The 18,793-nt window shown below is 32.7% G+C and overlaps 1 protein-coding gene across 1 annotated transcript in view; it reads left to right on the top strand.

Moving 5' to 3' along the window:
* Positions 1–8,599, top strand: part of mthl14 (methuselah-like 14) — a 10,486-nt gene extending 1,887 nt beyond the window's left edge. The window contains exons 3-7 of the mRNA XM_017630034.1: positions 4,121–4,462; positions 7,355–7,816; positions 7,896–8,059; positions 8,228–8,438; positions 8,500–8,599. Coding sequence (XP_017485523.1) covers positions 4,121–4,462; positions 7,355–7,816; positions 7,896–8,059; positions 8,228–8,438; positions 8,500–8,599 — 1,279 coding nt within the window. The remainder of the gene's footprint in view (positions 1–4,120; positions 4,463–7,354; positions 7,817–7,895; positions 8,060–8,227; positions 8,439–8,499) is intronic.
* The last annotated feature ends 10,194 nt before the right edge of the window (positions 8,600–18,793 follow it).

Raw genomic sequence — 18,793 nt, 5'->3', positions numbered from 1 at the left:
AGATGTATGTATTTGTATACTTACATACAGTGATTTCCAAAAGTGATCGCGACAAAAATAATTTTGCGAATTATTTCCACAACAGCTAAAAGATCTTGAAACCATGTTAAATGATCCTAAATGTGCTAGCCTTGAAACAGCACACTTGGAGTAGCATCACACATTTGTAGGATACTTTTCTCGAGATTTTTACAAATTTTTTTAAAATATTTTACAAAAAATTGGTTACATCTTAGTATACTAAAGTACAAGTTTGAAGTAGCTAGGACTAACCGACTAGGACTGTTCTCTCAAAAGTGTTCCCTCTTACAGGTTTCATGTCAATAGGAACGACTTCCTGTAAGTTCTGAATAAATCATGTAAACTGGACTGCTATTGGAACAGACTATTTTTTTAGCCAGCCGTTTTCGAGAAATCGCGACTTGTCACTTTCGCGTAATCGACTGGTAAATCGATGATTTTTTTGTATGAAATATGAAGAAATAATATTACTCATACGCCATGTATGCGTGTCCAAGCGTTTGAACAAATTTTAATGAAAACGATAACAAATGATTACGCCAAACTGATTAGTCGTAGCGTAGTACTACCCACTGCAATTATGTATGTAGATAATTTCTTCCTCTAGAATGCGGAATGCTTATCTTTTTGATTAACGCATCTAATAAACAGATTCTGATTGGACGCAGCGAGAATTCTTGGCGGTGAATTGGATAAAATTTGTTAGTTTTTCATTAACTTAAAAAGTTGGAAATAATAGGAATAGGCTTAGGCGTTGCAGAATGGGTAAAAGTTTTCAACAAAAAATGTTCAAGAAAATCGATTTTCGATTTTATATTCGAAGTGTTTTCAAAACGAAAAATTTCAAAAATTAAAACAATCCCAACCGGTCCATTTTTCGCAAAGTTATGAGCAGGGAACGAATTTTTAGGACCTAAAAATCTATAAAAAAGGCAAAATAGAATAACGAAATAGGCTGGAAAAGGCAAAATCAAATAGCGAAAAAGGCAGGAAAAGGCCCTAGGTGTTGCAAAAAAGGCAAAAAAAAAGCGAAAAAGGCGGAAAAAGGCACTAGGTATTGCAAAATAAGGCACTAATAATAAAAGACAGAAAATACGAAGAACGATCAAAAAATATATTTATTTTAGAAATGTTTATATTACAAGTAAACAGAGAAAAACTATTAACTAGTTTCATTATATGAAAAAATTTGTACTTTGAATCTTTGGCTATTTTATCCTTTCGAGTTTCTAACTCATAAGACTTTAATCTGTATAGTTGTAGTAACATTGAACCACAAGAGGCATTTTGAAGTTTTCTGGCAGCATTTTCATACGATTTTCGCGAAGAAAAGCCTTGAATGTACTAAATGTGTGCTCGACGTACAGTGACGGGCAAAACTGTAACATGGTGTAACACTTTTTACTTCAGCCATCGCTATCTTTCCAAGTTCTAACGACTTTCTTACTTTTGTTGTATATTCTTGTTGGTACATCCCTACTCCCTCTCTCATAATGATTTGAAGTCAATGCAACAACAATAAAAAAACCAGCAGACAAAAATGTAAATTAAGGCAGATGTTACAGTTTTACACTCACTCCCAGTTTTGCATTTGACAGNGAAAAACTTTAATGCTATAATCACTTTTTAAAGGAAGAAAAGGCAAAAAAAGATAAATATCTTAAAAAAGGCAACATCAAATGTGTATATAAGGAATCAGGGAAATCTAAATCGTGGACATTCTTAATCGAATATACTCTATCTCTTTAGCATAAAAAAGGCAATTTCCATAAAATCCGTTCCCTGGTTAATACCCATTAAAAAATTAACGTTTTTTATAAAATCGGTATCTCAAAAACGACTAGACATAAAAAATTAAAAAAAAAAAAATTAGGGAGTCTTCTCTGAATTGGTACTATAACCGGCCGTCTTCACATGCTTGAAAATTTCGCTTGCGTTCTGCTTTTTTCTCTCGCAAGCGAGATAGAGTTTTGTTGGCTGGGCATTTGACAGCATACTTTTTCATTTGTAAAATGTCGCCAAACAAGAAGGTTCAAGCCTTGCAGGCGCTTAAAAGTTTGAGAAAATTAGAAAATCTGCAAAAAGAGATGTATACTATTTTCAAATGAAAAATGGTTGCCTCTAAATTTGTATTTGCCTCCATAATAAACGATGTTGCTACTCTGAAGAATTCTGCGAAATGAGAACATAGATGTCAAACAACAAAAATGACGGTTGAAAGCAAGCGAGAGCATGCGAGAAAAAGCATGCTTCGTAATTTTTGCGTGCGTCGTCACGCAAACATAAAAATTGAGAAAATAATCGAAAATCGAATGGTGTCCGGATTGCCACATATCCATTTATACAAAAACCAGCGTTGCCAGGTTGACATTTTTTTACCACATTTGGAAGTTTTTTGTATCCTGTTGATGTTCGGACGCTTTTTGTGTAAAAAATTACGTTTTTTAACTTCTCAGTAATTTTTCTCTGTTACTAAATCTTGATTTTGATTTATTTTCTTAATAAACCTTTGCAAGCTTTGTTTTTTTGCAAGCTTTGTTTTTTTAAAAAGATATTTATTTTTTGGACACAGATGACTTAAATATGACGCAAACCAAGCGTACGCGCATTTTTTTGAATTCTTGGCTGATTTTACATTACATTAAAAGCCAAATCAGGAGAGCTGATCTATTGCAACACGCACGCTCGCAAAAGCATCAAAAAAGCTGTAGCAGCATAAAAAGTTAGAAAAAAGTAGACGACTTTTTAAGGCTTCATTGAATATGTTCTTAGCAGAACGTAATTTAGCATCCACCTATCCAAATGTCTACAAGAAAAAAAAATATTAAAAAACAACGCGATTATTTAGCAACTTACAACTTGCACATTATTACCTTGGAATTGAATGGGTTATCAAGCTGAATACTCAAAAAAAAACATTCTTAAAAATCTGAATAAAAAGTTGAAAATCTAGCTGAAACTTTGCAGATTTTTTTATAATTTTTGGACAAAGTTTGAAATGTGGATTTATATTCTGTTTGTTATATAATGATCTAGGCTTTTATGGAAAATTAATAAACATTAATTAAACAAAAGAAAAACAGCCACAATCGATCAAAATGTTGCTGACTGAATCAGCTGATCACAAGGTATGTGTAAAATGACTTTTATATTAACGATCTCAAACCAGTTTACAATGAATTGTAAATGTGCTCTGTCGAAATGACATTTTATTATACCTTACATACATACTTATGTACCTTTGTATACAATAAAAGTTTAATAAGAACAATTCTGTGTGCATACATTTGAAAAGACGTTTTTGGGTAGAAAATTACGTTTTTTCAGACCAAGAGTTTGTACATATCGTCGCCTGGGTAAAAGATTGCCGTAAGCGCCATTTTGACGATTTTTAGTTTTAGATGCAGTTATATATTTTGAAATAAAGTTTTTCGATTGGTGTTATCAGTTTTTAGATATCTCCTCTAGTTTCCGAGATATTGACTGAACTAAGTAAAAATTTAGTTGGTGATGCAGTCATATTAAACTAATCAATCAATTAAAAATGGCGTTCTCCATTTTTCGATATCTCCTTTAGTTTCCGAGACATTGAGTAAAACGTGTCGTTAATTTAGTAGACATTTTGATCACATTTTGTCGCATTTCATAAAGAGTGGCTGCCAAATTGTGAACAAATGACGCTTACGACAACATTTTACCAAAGAAAATCCTTCATAAAATCAAAACTAATTGACAATAAACATTACAAATTAAATAATTTAAGAATTTTGTGAACTAGTAACATTTCCAGAGACTTTGGAGCAAATCTATCTTCGCGTTTTTGAGAAATTGCATTCCAAACTTCAATTGCAATTTCCCACAACCTGCCGAAATTAACATACGACAATCTTTTACCCAGCCGACGATATACATACATGTGACAAACAAACAATTAGATACGAGTAAGGCCGAGGCCCCACAATGAGCGGCAAGCGCCTCAACGGCTGAGCGGCATTTTTGTATGGCGCTGCTCAGCCGTTGAGGCGCTTGCCGCTCATTGCGTGGCCTCAACCTGACTATACTTTAAATTATTCTAATTTTTATTTTTTATTTTTAATAGAAATTCGATTGAGTCTGCAGCAGCGGATGAAGCTTCAAACTATCGCACTAGCACGGATGTGCCTTTACAATATGTGAAAAGCATTGCTGTGCCCGAGGACTGCTCCCAACGCAATAAGAAAGTGGAACAGCCGCTACATACTAAAAATTCGAGACTGAAGAAATGCTGCCCCCATGGCGAGGGCTTAAGTATTTTCCGTGAGAATCAAACCGATGAATTTTGCGATTCGACAAATTTTCATTTTGAGCCCAGTATTATAAGCGCAATTCTATATGACAATTGTATTGAGGATGATGAGGCTGTGGTGGAGTTGCAGTATGAAATTGGGAATCCCTGCAATTCGTAAGTAAACTGTGCACATAAATACTTTTATGACTATCTAAAATAAATAGGTGGCGATTCAAATGATAAAAAATGCATGACAAGAAAAAAAAAATCCCAAAATTGTGCCTGCAATAATATTAGGTAAAGTTTCTTTTTACATTCATGATATATGTATATGTACGTATGTAGGTGTGCGTGGTTAGTGTCCGCGATACATAAAGGAAGAGGAAGAATTTGCGCTGTTAACATTTACCTGGTTAGTCAACTCTAAATGTTAAGTTAACCTCAGAAACTTTCCATTTCTTTTACATACTTTACTTTGCCACTGTGCTAAGTTAAGTGAACAGTATTTTAATTTAATGAGCGATGCGTATTAGGCAACAGGTTTGGGTTCGAATCTCATAACAGCAACAAGTTTTTAATGGGAAATATCGTCGGATTTAGCAAACTAACATTTAGCTCTGGTGTTGGCATTGCTGTTGCTGATGAAATTTGCTTAACAATTTTCGATTTCACTGTTACAAGCATTGAAATATTTAACAGCTGTATGGTACAGTACATTATCATTGTCTGGTGAAAGTACGCAAATTGGGAAACGGATTTGGGAGACACGATAGCGATATCGATAAAAATACTGTTAATAATACCGATAACAATATCGACAAAAAAGGCCGACGATAACAATAAAAACACAATGGATTTTCGTTAAAAAAATCTGTTTTAAGTGGGAATCGCTTAGAAACCCCCTAAACTAAAATACTTATTTATACGTTTTGAATATTTTTATAGATACAATATGTACAGCTATTGCATGGAAGTCTTCATCCATAAATTTATCGACATTGCTACCGATTTATTTATTTTTACCGACTGAATTTTATATAATTTATCCGATCATAAACTAGAATTCTTGTTAATTGAAGATACGACTAATCGATTAACAAAAGTAGTTAAACGAATAATTGCCATTCGGCTATAAATCGATACAAAAAATTGCTAATCGACAATTCGACTAACCGAATAGGCGGACAGTCGATTTTTCAAAAAACCTCAACCATAAACCTCTTCTATATTAGCTATTGTTATTTTCAATCTGTTCATTCCTTATTGATATATGCATGTGTCATAGTTATCAATATTTTTTCGATACTTTTATAGAAATAAACACTTTTATCGTGTCGAAGTGCTTATCGATATATAGATTGTATTTTATACTGAGCTGGGTAAATGCAATTACATTACAATTACAATTACATTCCTCAGTAATTGTAATTAGGATTCAATTCCATTAGTTCACTGCAAAGGAATCGATTACTTTTTCAATTCCTTGAAGTAATTTCAAATGGAATTGTTTTTTTCTTTAATTCCATTACAAGGAATTTCATATTGTAATTGGAATAAATTACGTGCTAGTAATGTAATTTCTTTTATTTCAATTCCTTTGAAAGGAATTGAAAATGTAATTTTTTTTCCAATTCCTTTGAAAGGAATTGAAAATGTAATTGATTTTTTTNGTTTATTTATCCATCGATTTTCATCGGTAGTAGTGTTGTAACTCGCAAAACAAGCAGAGTTTGGCTAGTCTATACTAATATATATTTTGAAAGGCGTTTTTTTCTGTTCGCAAAGCACGAGAAAGGCCGTACCGATTTTTTTGAAATTTCGGAATCTACTGCAGGCTTTCCAAGGATGGTTATAGCTAAAAAAAAGTTTCGACATAGGAAGGGGGCGTGGCACCTCCCATACAAACCGAATTTTTCATATTGCATATTTCTGGAAGTGTTCATGGTAGACTGTAAGCCTTTTTAAAACTCTTTAGTTTGACACCCACATGCCAACATTGCATTTACTTTATCAATTTAACTAAGTTACAATTTCCAAATAGGTGGCAGCCCCCTCAAAAATATTTCCAACAGTTATCTTTCTCAAACCTTTTTAATTTGATACCCATATTATAATTTTTTATTTTTTTTATTAATTTAATTTAGTTAAATTTTCAGACAGATGGCAACCCTCCTCAAACATATTTTCGGCAGTAAGCCTTCTTAAAACTCTTTAGTTTGACACCCACATGGCAATATTTCATTTTTTTTTAACAATTTGACTGAGTTTAAATTTTCAAATAGGAGGCCACCCTCGTCAAAAATACTTCCAGCAGTTATCTTTCTTAAACCTCTTTAACTTAATACCCATATTGTAATAATTCATTGATTTTAAATTAATTAAATTTTAAAATAGGTGGCAACCCACCAAATTTTTGCGATATCATTGGTTCTGGTTCCGAATAATAAAAAAAATATTATTCAAATCGGTTCAGCATTCTCGGGTTTTGATGACCGTGACATACGAACACAACATTTATATATATATATATAGATATACATAGAAGATGTCCAATGTGTGCTTTCGATTTTAATCTTTGACCACAACAAAAATTCCACATTGTATATTCGTGAATGAACTTTCAGTTTCTCGATTACTTTTACAATTCCTTTGAGTAATTGGAAAAACTAAAGTACTCTTGCAATTCCAGGTAATGGAATTGAAAAAAAAATCAATTACATTTTCAATTCCTTTCAAAGGAATTGGAAAAAAAATTACATTACTAGCACGTAATTTATTCCAATTACAATATGAAATTCCTTGTAATGGAATTAAAGAAAAACCCTATTACATTTGAAATTACTTCAAGGAATTGAAAAAGTATTCGATTCCTTTGCTGTGGACTGAAGGAATTGATTCCTAATTACAATTCCTTGTAATCTGTAATTGGGAGTAATTTAATTCCTAAAGGAATCATTACGACCCAGCTCTGATTTTATACCTTTACCGTTCTATAAATTTTTTTAGTTTTAACTATTCTTCCTTTCGATTTCATAGCTTTCAATCTTTTAATCCCATTTCTCAAAGGTCCTTAATTTACAATGACGAAGATGATACATTTTTCGTTTTACAAGATGGCTCACTGCTCATCATGGACAAATATGGAAACGACAGTTACACAGTGGAAAAATACTATTGCCTCGATATGGACAATGTGTCCGGCATAACCTATGCAATCACCTGCATTACAGCTATTGAGGAACATTTGAAGCGTGGTCAAATGATTGCCATTGCCGCCTTGATGCTTGTGTCCATACCGTGTTTATTGATTGTCAGCTACTTGCATATAAGACTGAAAGAACTGCGTACAGTGCATGGCCTGTGTTTGAGTCTGTTGTCAATGTGCTTGGCAATGGGCTATTTTCTTCACTCGTTGGTGCATATTTTCAAGATTGATTCCAAGAATACGGGTTACGTGATACAATTTTTTATGTTATCCTACTTTATATGGTTCTTTTGTCTCTGCTGGAATGTACTGGTGAATATTTGGTATGCTAGAGGAGTTTAATAATTAGATGCTTGAGCTAAATTGGATTTAAAAATTTTTTGTTTACTACACAAAATTTAGGTATCGAATCCCAAAGAACAAAAGGCGTACGAAAGTACAAACGTGGTTGGTTTTTGGCGTAAATCTTTTGATCTGTTGCACCATAGCAGGATCATTAGTTGCTATGACTGTGCATAAAGGATTACCCGGTATGCCATCCTACTTTATGCAGGGTTTGACAGCGTGTAAGTTTTTCGGAATGAAATTTCGACAAATTTAACATCGAAAAAAATATAAAAATTAAATAGGAATGAAGTTACACACATAGATACTTAAATCATACTAAAGCATTATTAAGTTGGAAGTATTTAAAAAATATGTATTTACATACATTCACTTCTATCACTTTTCAGCCATTCGCGAGTCTCAACGTTACTTCATACCGCCAGTATCCTCATTTCTGTTCTTATCATTTATCGTGATGATGATATCCTTCTTCGGTTTTCAAAGGATTAAGAAGCGTAAATCAGATACATCAGCCAAAAATAGTAGTAAAAATGGAACGCTTTATACGAATGTAGCTACAGAAATCGATGAAATGAAGTATGAAGAAGTAAAAAAAGAGTAAGTGCAAAAACCTTAACCGTTTTCCACTCCACAATAGTTTCAAATTTTTCTTTTCTAGTGCCAAATGTATAAGCTTCTTGGGCGTTGTTCTTATAGTGTCTTGGCTTTTGGAAATCGTTACATTCTATTCACCTGGCCCAGAGNGTTCATATGCATAGATTTACATATATGTATGTATCTGAAAGATTATAGACAAATTTTACAATAAGTTTTATATAACTTTTTTACGTAAACTCTGTCAATTTCTTTAAAATTAGCAACTGCATATTTGTTTGACAACTGTTGTTAATTTAAGCTTTAAAATAGTATTTTTTTTTAATTACATGTGTTAAATATTTACCTGGTTGTTATCCGAATAATAATATAATTAAAATAAAATGTTTTAACGGTCGGCAGAAACTATTGCGCAATATTATTAAATAAACTTATCATTCATCAATGCACAAAAAAATCGAATAGTTGCAAAAAACAACGTTCGGAAATGCGTCATCAAACAATTTTTTCGAAAGCAGAATACGAAAAAAGGTTCATCAAGTACACCCTGGGAAAAGCAAGCAAGTGCCAGTGTTGCCATTATGATCCTGAGCTAAATTTAGCTTTTTATTTTTCTATTTAGCTCCGAAAATTGGGCTTTAGCTCCTAGCCCTTTCCAAAATTATTTAACAATTTTTTAACTCCAGAAAATTTGAGGTGTATTTGGCAATATATGTAGTAAAATTAGATATCTGTAATTTCACTGTATAAGTGTTGACTAGCATTTATTTGGCTTTGGTGGCCTCAGGCTATTTCCGATACCTTCATGTAATTCTATTTCGATTAATATTTAGAAAAGTTACATCCCTAATACAAATGGCGCGTAAGGAAATAGAGAATGGGCAAGTACACAAACTGTACCGGGCAGTAATTCGAGCTCCGATAAGCTCAGTTTATTTTCTCTCAGGCAACCACGGTAGAAAAGGAATTCTAAAATCTAAGCGTTGATAAAACCATGATAAAAATATAGTAAGGTAGAACCGCTGAGAGTCACTTTTAAAATTCTTGACGTTTCCAAACAATTTAATTTTTAAATTTACTCACAAACTCACACACACATTTTCATTTTCAATCTTAAGCAACAACAATTTCGAACAATTTCAATTTTTATTTTCACTTTTAAATGATTTTAAAATGTTGGCAAACCTCAAAAAAAAATCATGGCCGACAAATTGAGAGAACGGTTCTACCTTGCTATGTTTTTATCATGGATAAAACTATAAATTTCGGAATGCAGCGGAAAAGCACATATTTATATCCACAGAAAAATGCAGACTCCACCATAAACTCTTGAATCTAAGTTAAAGAATTCAAAAATTTATTAGAAGAAAGGCGTTTTTCTGAATTCCGCGGAATTTTTTTTACCTAAATAATTTTACCTTAAGGAGAGAAGAAAATAAAACTTTTCAGAAAAATTTTGCGAAAAAATGATGCATACAAATACATAAATGCCGGAGCAAAGAATTCGAAATATATGCACCTTATTTTGGTTTTAAAAGTTTTTTCAGCACTTAAATTTATAAAATTCGTTGTGTTTATTAAAATTGCGGAAAATGTAAAAACAACTTTACGTCAATAAATGCTCAACTTGAAAAAAAAATTTGCTCTTCATTTTATCTGGAATTAGTATTAAGCGAAGCGCACATTGGCGCGATTCTGTCGTTGCGAATCCGCAAGCCCAAAAATTACAACAATGCTACCCATACATTTTAATGCGCTAGCGCACACTTGCACGATTCCGTCGCTGCGAATTTTTCGAACATTCAATGTTCCTCTCTATTGACGCGTTCGAAACGCGGCTTGCAGCGTTTTGAAGGCGTCAAAGAAGAAGAAGAAAGGTGTCACAGCAATAAAGGCAAAGAAAAAAAAGTGTAATGTACAAAAACTAATAAAAACGTTCGTAATAATAGTATTTTGTACGATTTGGGCACGCCGAGTGCGAAAATACACGAAATAAAGGGAAAATTGAGTGAATTGTACATCGGAAATCGACGCGAAAAAATCGCTCAAGTGTGCGCACGTTTGCGGATTCGAAGTTAACAGCCGAATTCGCAACGTATTCGCAACGATGGAATCGCGCTAATGTGCGCTTCGCTTTATTCAGCTCTTTTTCGACCGCTTTAGCTCCAAACGAATTTTTCTGGCAACACTGGCAAGTACTATAAATAAGATTTTAAGCCATCATAAGCACCCTGTTCTTGGCTGCCACTGCAGTGTTGCCATTTTGCAAGTAATTCTTGAAAACGTGTTGAATTTGGGTGGCTTTGAGTATTTTTTTAGGATTTTTATTTTGAGGAATTTTCTGGGAATGTTCTCTCGATATATAAGTACATCTGCATTTGCTGCTAAATATTCAAAATGCTATCGATAATTTTTTTCATTTCACCGTTATCTTTTCAACTTATGTGTTTAGAACTTGCAAAATCGTGGTAAGAGTGCTTTTACACATTTCAAGTATTGAATTCAATTCCGCTCGCATGTGGAAGAGTAGGGTGAGAAGAAAAGGGACGAATACAATGCGTATGTACCGTCAAGTCGTTTCAACTAGGATTGACTTGAGAACCAGATTGAGCACTAATAATTGATGCAGCACTGAGTTGCAGCAATATTATATACAAACCAAGGCATAAACAACAACGGTGATACTTTGTTTGAACCGCAACAACAACGGCACCAATTTAATTAAATAATGTAATTAATTTTTAAACTAAGTACCTGTAAATAGTATGCAGTACACAATATTCATATCTGNAAAAAAAAAAAAAAAAAAAAAAAAAAAAAAAAAAAAAATATTCACATATTAACAATGTATAAGCTAAAAAGCTCGGGTTAAAAAAAAAATATTCACATATTAACAATGTATAAGCTAAAAAGAATATCTTATAATAAAGTTTTAAAATTTTGCCAAATGAGAATAAACTTAACGATAACAATGTTGCAAATACATTGAATGTTCTACCGATATTAATAGCAATAAATATCGGTATAATGATATCGTGGAAGTTACCAGCATCGATACCGATAGATATGTAGTATGTATGCACATATCGTTACCTTAATTCACTAAGGCCCAAACCAACACTNCTACCGATATTAATAGCAATAAATATCGGTATAATGATATCGTGGAAGTTGCCAGCATCGATACCGATAAATATGTAGTATGTATGCACATATCGTTACCTTAATTCACTAAGGCCCAAACCAACACTTTTTCGAAACTGTGTTTTTCACAGATTTTGATAGAATATACATATCGTCGTTTAAAGTACAAAATCGCGTATCAACAAATGCAAAACCGTGTATGCGAGCTTGCATAAATTATTTTCTAGCGATTGAAAACACTCATACTTCAAAATGGGCCTCTCTTTTGTAAAGCAATCGATTTTCAGGACGAATGGATAAGGATTGAGCCAAGAGCTTGTGTGAGCAAATCCAATTTTTGACAGCAAATGTCAGTTACGCGGTTTTGCAAAATGACGATACGCGGTTTTATACTTTAAACGACGATATGTATGTATTAATATACACCGTGAATAAAAAATTTTAAAGTATTAGTACCAAAAACAGCAGAGTTACATGCCACTTTTTATAAAGCCCTACCTGTTTTCGATATCGAGGGCTTATATTCAATACACTCTATCTGCAATTTTCACAAAAACTACTTTGTGATGTTGAAACCCATCTGGGCCTACCTATCATCACTGATGTTAATTCTAACTTTGCAATTTAATAGTACATAAATTCTAATGTCAAGCGTTAAACAAGGTCAACATTGAATATAAGCCCTCGATATTCTTTTTATAATGTTTTTTGCCTCTCTGTACCAGAGAAGCGAACAAAGAATGACTTACAGAGAAACTAATGTAGAATGCCTAGATAAGTACATACTTTTGTAAATTACATACATAGAAAACAGAAAATAAAGATTGTCTTAAAATGTTAAAATTAATTAAAATTTTTATTAATCAGTTTTTATACGTACATATGTGTGTATGTATTTAGGTATTTTGATCTTACTTAAAAATCGGTATGTACAAACATACATATTTAATTAAACTTAAAATTGTACGACCCACTCAGGTACATCACTTCAGTGACTGATCTCTTGTGGTGGCAAACTATTGATGGTACAATCGATGGTTTTGGTTTTTTTTTTTTCAAAACTATCGAAAATTTTTAAATTTAAAACACCAAAATGGTGAATGTGCATTTTATAAAGCGGCAAGCAATACTTTTATATAAAGGAATATATGGCAACTATGTTGGCCTAACATCATCAGTAGAATCGGAACGAATGTACAGTAAAGCAGCTTTAACAGTAAACGAAAAAAGATCGCAACTAAAACTTAAAAATGTTTCTTAAATAATTNAGCTTTAACAGTAAACGAAAAAAGATCGCAACTAAAACTTAAAAATGTTTAATAAATAATACTTTCATTATTAAGGTAGGTCCTTATGGTCTTCAAAAAACTATATTTAACGCAATGGGGGCGTATTCATAGTCAACATTAAGTTGGCACTTAAAGTGAGTTGTACCTTTTTGACATAATTTTGGATGGGCTATCTGTGAATAAAGTTACAACCAACTTTAAGTACCAGCTTAATTTTGACTATGAACACGCCCCAATTAGATTTCTATCTTTTCCAAATAGGCGACTATCGATAGTTTTCCACCACTATTGACCTCAACTTCGCTGTAAATTAAACAAAGCAAAATATGATTTTTATGCGATGGAATTTTCCACAGAAAGTAATACTATGTCTCCATTGTGAGATTTAATGAAGATTTAGCCCTCTGACGAGATTTGACGTTAAATCTTTTGAGATTTATCATATAAAATTAAATCTCGAAAGGCAGTAGATTTAAGTTAAATCTTCGTCAAATCTTCAATAATATTGATCAATAAGTACAATTTGTTGGATGTGGCAACCACAAATTCACATGCCATAAGTCAAATGACATTTGTGTTTTCAATATACAGTTGAGGACATTGAAATCTAGCCTATCATAAAAACATGAATTTTCGTATTTTTAGGGATTTTTATATTTTTTTGTTAGTTTGGGAGGAAAATTAGTAATACATATTTACATAACTTTGGTTGTAATAAATTAAGAAAATATTATTTTAAAAACTAAAAATTTAGAAGAAATGTTTTATAGTAATATCATGCAGAGTCTTCTCCGCTTTCTATAAGTCATTTACGCGCTGCGACAAAAAATTTATAAATTTCGGTAATGGTTCTGCTTCGATAACATTGCACCTAACATCCTCTAGAACTCAGTTCGTATTCATGATATGCCAAAGGCCCACGATTGGATTTTCGGTTCCCTCCTATGAATAAGAGAGTTCTACAAAAATTTTTCTTTCCGCAAATGGTTTTTACCGTTTTGATAATTTTTCTTAAATTCGGGAAAATGATTCGGAATATGGTACCATTCTTTACACTTTCCAAACTATATATTATACATACATATTTACCACGAATAAGAAGCCAATAATATTCAGAATTCATATAATGAAATTCCGCTTGGTACCTTCCTTTTATCTGTCTGTATATCAATGTCCGCAACTGTATTTGTAAAATCATAGATAAGCAAACGTCAAATATTTAAAAATGTGAACGTCAACCATATCTCGTAATGGTAATGGAGACGGTTGTGATTTATCAACTGGATTTATTAAATCTTAATGGATAAATCTCTCAATGGAGACATAGTATAACGGTAGAAACAATTTTTGGACATTCATTCTATTTTTCAGCTAACTAGGATGAAGCATTCTACATTGCATTCCCTGTAATGAATCAAGGCAGCGAAATTAATAAAAATATTGTAGAACATTACCGGGAATGCCTAAAAGAAGCGGAAAAAATCGAAGACATCATAAGGCAATGCGTTCTAGAAAACGTTACCACTAACAGCGGTTGCAGATTTTTTGCTGGGTTGTGACACTATTGAAGTAAATATGTATATATCGATAACTATGCGGATCGATAAATATGTATATCTATCGATAAATATATTAATTAAAGAAATATTCATATCTACATGAAAATATTGATAAATATGTATTTCGACCATAATATTAAATCATATCCTCCTTAAATGTCGGTCCCTCGACTGCTTCAAAATAAAGACCTTTCAAAACCAAAATCCAGCTAAATACCTTTCAGAATTTCACATGTATTTTACTATTTATATTTCTTAATATGTATAATTTTAAAAAAATGTCAACCCAAAAGCTAGCTTAAGGCTTTTGTAGCCGTAGCTCTTAAGTTCTTAACTTTAATATTAATTATGTTCACATATAAATGTTATCTCAATCAAAGCTCGTTTTTTAATCACCCCTTTTACACAGGCAAATCTCGGATTATTAGCTGTCAAATTTGTTGTGCTTGTTATTCTCACATCTCAAGGAAAAGTTAAGCTCCTGCTCTGTGCCTAACCTAATATTTATTTAAAAATACCTTTACAATCTTCTTTTTGTTGCTAGCGTCCAGTTTTGTTTACTTTTTTATTTGACATTTATCCTCTTCTTCGCAAAAATTAGCTGTCAAATTTGTTATGCTTGTTATTCTCACATCTCAAGGAAAAGTTAAGCTCCTGCTCTGTGCCTAACCTAATATTTATTTAAAAATACCTTTACAATCCTCTTTTCGTTGCTAGCGTCCAGTTTTGTTTACTTTTTTATTTGACATTTATCCTCTTCTTCGCAAAAATTAGCTGTCAAATTTGTTATGCTTGTTATTCTCACATCTCAAGGAAAAGTTAAGCTCCTGCTCTGTGCCTAACCTAATATTTATTTAAAAATACCTTTACAATCCTCTTTTCGTTGCTAGCGTCCAGTTTTGTTTACTTTTTTATTTGACATTTATCCTCTTCTTCGCAAAAATAATCGATAAAACTAGGCTGAACACCGAAAAGTTGTCGGTTTAATCTGAGATTATTTTATAATTACAGATTAACGAGGGACGAATTTTGTATGGCTAATCTCTTTTTATAATTACAGATTAGCGAGTTAAGCTCGAAAATGAGGATAATCTACTTATGTGTAAACGTATGTATAAGCTACAGCTTTTAATAATAATAATAATACTAATAATACATAAATTAATAGGGGAAAATTGAAATGGAAGCTTCATATAAAATCCTTGTGTGTGCTAAGTACACTTTCAAACTACTTAGCGTTCTTTCTAACCCTGAGGAAGTTATTGACGAAGGCAACGGTATCGCAAAATAAAAAATTGTAATTGAACACGCTTGTCGGAAGCGAAATGTAAAATATGCATAAGGTGCAGGACTTTTGGAAAATCTGCCCGCAGGAGTTGCGAATGCCATGTGTTACTTTCACNATCGCAAAATAAAAAATTGTAATTGAACACGCTTGTCGGAAGCGAAATGTCAAATATGCATAAGGTGCAGGACTTTTGGAAAATCTGCCCGCAGGAGTTGCGAATGCCAAGTGTTACTTTCACANGTCGGAAGCGAAATGTAAAATATGCATAAGGTGCAGGACTTTTGGAAAATCTGCCCGCAGGAGTTGCGAATGCCATGTGTTACTTTCACAAAAAAAAAAGAAGACTTAAAAGTTCCACGCTGTATGCTTGAGCCCTTGCTAGCGTTGGAGTTGAATAAACAATGATGCAAATGCACTCACTCTGCGTAAACAACTGCTATTAACAGAAGCATATAAATATCGATGGTCATCTGCAATAACGACACACTTCAAATCTATGGCCTTGTCCAATCCATGTCTAATCTTTAGTACTTACTTTAGCAAACCTTACTTCTTACTTTAGTAATGGTTGGACTTGTATTAGGCAAGGATTAGAGACAAGAGTCACTTAACAGTAATAATAGGTTTTTTGTTATGACTTTTGAATTGTGGCGTTTTGGCAGAGGACTAATCATATGTAAATGAATGCTTTTAAGAGAAACTTAAGGCAGACGAGGGAAAACAAATCCTATTGGAAAGGAAATGCGTAGCTTGCGGCGACCCCTTTTTTTTAACAGCCAATGTCTCGAGCTGGAGAATTTCCTCAACTTTAATATGTATTTCAATATGTTTTAGTTTGTACTAAAAAAATTTAAGACTAACATTTGAGCCTTCACATTTCATTAACATTCTCAGGGGCAACTGCTAAAAACAGAAGTGCATGCTGTTAAGTATTACTAAAAAAAATGTCATTAGTGGTATTCGCGCTGCTGTGTATTCGCTGTATCCTGCGTAAGTGTAACTGGAAGAGCGTGTGGTTGTTGTTGCATGTGTATTTGATGTACCGCTAGCAACAACAAATCACACGCTTATGCAGTTACGATTACACAACATACAACGAATACACATACTAATTGTGAATTCCCCTATTAACTCCAATTAAATACGAGTTAAAATAAAATTTTCACAGAGCTGTTAGCGCATTTAAGTAACAGCGGATAGCTGAATCCAAGAAGCGACGACTGGTGAGAGCCGCAGAGATAGAAATCATGCACACTAAGTCAAATATGTATATAGGTGCTCACACAGTTCTCTGCTCACATAAACGAATTCTTTCAACGGCAAAATAGCAAACGGCAATGCATGAACAAGATACGATTAGGATTTTTAGTTCAGTTCACCGTAGGCTTTAAATACGTGAAGTTTGTTGCAGCTACTTAAGCGGGTGTGGAGTGATCTCGTGTTGGGCGTAGGTTGACAAAGTAGGCATTCATTTTAATTGAGAAAAAAGAAAATACATCAAATATCTTGTCCAATTACCCAAGTACATACATATATGAGAAAAATTCACTATGAGAATCACGAAAAATCTAATAAGTATGATGAAGAAAATTTCATGTAGTTCAATGTTATAAATTTATACCTGAAAGAAGAAAGAAGTTTCGCCACTGACTGGCTGACATCAGGTACTCGAACTACTGGTTTTTGTAATGCGTGTGTTAGTGAGCGCACCACCACCACCACCAGCCCACCTTCATCATCATTGCTGGAGAGAGCAGCCCGTACAAAATGCTTGGATTTAAGTGATGTTCTTGCACAAAATATGTTTGTGTGTGCGAGCGTGTGTACATATGTTCATAGACGTTACAAAAAAAAAAAGTCTTAATGAATTATAAAAAAGGCAAAAGAGTAATTCAATTAAAATTTTATTACAACTTAAAAATCGAGTAAGGAATATTAAGTACACGAAAAGCTTATTTGAACCACCGGTCGATTGTTTACATAAATTTAAGCGGTAAGATCGAAAATGTTGCGTAGGAAAATACGCTGGTATGCTCTATATTTTGTACTAACGAGTTGTAATGGCTGACTGTTGTCATTGAAAAAGAGCAGTGTTTAACAAAAGTGTTGCATTTAAGTACTATATGTACACATATATGTACATATATACATATATATATGCACTTAAATATGTTAAAGTGAATCTGTCAGATAAGAAATATACAAAGTGAATGTATAAAAAGTGTCTACAAATACACTACCTGTGCGTTCGAAGTAAACACAACTAGTCACCTGCATATATAAATATGTACATATGTACATACATATATAGTTGTTGTAAATGCATACTTTACAATCTTTATCTGTTGCGACAGAAAGTGGAAATGATTTTTTATTAAAAACCCAAGTGATAAATATTTATGGCTCACATACCTCAGTTAATACATACGTAAACATGGAAAAAAATTAAATACATATGTACATATTTATGTATGACCATATGTATGTACCACCATGTTAAGCCCCAAAGGGTGTGATAAAGTTATCAAGATTGTTAAATCAATTTCTAACTTCTATTAAATAGAAAATACAGCAGGTTGAAAAAAATATACATATTTCTCATTAAACATAACATGTGAAAGTAGTGTACATTAATGAATAAGCTTAGAATTTTAGTGCCGTGTTTAACATAAACAACAACAATAATAAGAAAAACATTTTAAATTAGTGATCGTCACTCCCTTCAGTGGCTGGCTGCACAGTTTTTGTTTGATGACCTAAATGCTATAAAACTAAATACAAACAAGCAAACAGCAAAACGAAAGTCAAAACATCAATGAAAACAACAGAATGACAGCAGTAATTTAAATGTGAACAACAGAATCTACATACATATGTATGTATGCATATATGTATGTATGTATGTATTTACAAGTGTGCATTAATCCGAGTGAAGGCTTGTTAAAAAAAAAATTAGTGTTGTTCATATGTTAAAGGAAAAGAAACTACAGCTAAAAATTTAACGCACAAAAAGAATCTCAAATTCAAGCACAGTAAAGAAATATGTTAAAAAAATAACAAAAAGTTAAACAAATAACG

The sequence above is a fragment of the Rhagoletis zephyria genome, unplaced genomic scaffold, assembly GCF_001687245.7.
Source record: "Rhagoletis zephyria isolate East Lansing unplaced genomic scaffold, Rhagoletis_zephyria_1.1 Rzeph_scaffold_07289, whole genome shotgun sequence".
NCBI classification, from domain to species: Eukaryota; Metazoa; Arthropoda; class Insecta; order Diptera; family Tephritidae; genus Rhagoletis; species Rhagoletis zephyria.
This window is presented reverse-complemented; position numbering and strand designations above follow the sequence as displayed.